Here is a 1,583-nt window from a genome sequence, read left to right on the forward strand (position 1 = left end):
TGAAAATTGAAGAACTCAAATAGCCCATACACAAATCGTTCAGAACTTTTGTGATACTTTGAAGGGGGCAACAAGTATCCAAAAGAAAGAGCTAGAGAACTTACCCAAATTAACGCCTCATCAAAACCATAGGAGGAATTCAATTGTTCCACGCCCAAAAATAGGTTTTTTTACCAGTGCCGGTGACTTTCAATAAGTGCAGGTAAGTGTCAAAAAAACTGTTGGTGAGCAATAGATATGGGACATTTCCTTTCACGTAAGTTGTTAGTAACTTACCAACAATTTTATGAAATTACAATATTAATTTATAGTTTGCAAGTTAGCAATCGTTATACTAACTTATCAAAGTTGATTAGCATAACATACTCGTTCAAATATTCTAAATTTTATATCAAATTACCAGCTTAAATTATAGTGACTTACTAACTTTTGTCTTAGTAAAAATCATCTACTAGTTTTGGGTTACCAACATCATTTGAGCTACTTACAAATAAATACTTTTTTTTTTTTAATTTCCAACTTTTGTAGTGGGTCATAAATTCTCATTTGAATTATTTACCGACTCTTTGTAGGAAATGCCAGCCTCAATTAAAGTCACTTACCAACTTTTCTCTGATTAAGTTGATAACTAGTTTTTTATTGTCAACTCTCATTCGAGCTACTTGCCAAGTTTATTTTTCTTTTAATTACCTATATTATTATCATTTGCCCAATTTTATTTATCTTTTATAACTATGTCTTAGATTTACCAAATCTTATATGAAACTACTTTTATGCAAGTGAATTATGAATTTTATCTAATTAAGTAATCAATGAATTCTGGATTACCAACTCTTATGGAGTTAGTTGCCAACGTTCATTTCAACATTTGTTTTTTGCGAACGGAACTAGAATCGTCCAAGCCAAAGAAATGAATTGATTCAACATGGATCGATTCCATAGAGATGATAACACTTGGTACTTGAGCAAGAACTTGAATTTTCGAGAATCATAAAGGAAGCATCTTCACGCGTGCTAACAATCGTGTGTGTAGATTTTTTTTTTTAAACAATCTTTATATTTACAAGTAAAGATTAGCTTCTTACGTAAAAGATGGACTCCACTCTACTTACCCATCATTAAAATGCCACCGGACAAGCTACCGGCATCAAAAAGAGCTTTCTTCCATCGCTTCACCTTTCTGAATCCTTCCCGAATTTGGACTCATGCTTGGCTAGAGCTTTCCCATAACTCTTGTTGCCTCGTCTCACTTCTCTTGGGTCTACTTTATAAAACACCGGTAGCACGGTGAGGTCCTTTTGCTTCTTGCACTCCATAATCTTCATCACCTCTTCCATGCACCATTGTGAGGAAGCATAGTCCTTAGAGAAAACGATGATTGCGATGCACGATTCCTCAATGGCCTTCATGAGCGCCGGCAATGTTTGGTCTCCCTTCCTTAGTTCCTCGCTATCAACGAAAGTGTATATTCCGTTATGGTATAAAGCTTTGTAGAGATGACCAAGGAAGGTGTTACGCAGGTCGGTGCCTCTAAAACTTAAGAAGACCTCATAATTACTTTTGGGTTTTGATGAAGAAGCCAT

General features: G+C 35.1%; 1 protein-coding gene across 1 annotated transcript; it reads right to left on the reverse strand.

Annotated features, from left to right (window-relative positions):
• Nucleotides 1-1,172: 1,172 nt before the first annotated feature.
• LOC120293880 (TMV resistance protein N-like) lies at nt 1,173-1,583 on the reverse strand. Its single transcript, XM_039313664.1, has one exon. The coding sequence runs from the start codon at nt 1,581-1,583 to the stop codon at nt 1,173-1,175; it is 411 nt and encodes a 136-aa protein (XP_039169598.1).

Source organism: Eucalyptus grandis, chromosome 5, assembly GCF_016545825.1.
Source record: "Eucalyptus grandis isolate ANBG69807.140 chromosome 5, ASM1654582v1, whole genome shotgun sequence".
NCBI lineage: Eukaryota > Viridiplantae > Streptophyta > Magnoliopsida > Myrtales > Myrtaceae > Eucalyptus > Eucalyptus grandis.

Excerpts from the sequence above, each read along its gene's own strand:
- LOC120293880 (XM_039313664.1), bottom strand. The coding sequence starts at position 1,583 with ATGGCTTCTTCATCAAAACCCAAAAGTAATTATGAGGTCTTCTTAAGT.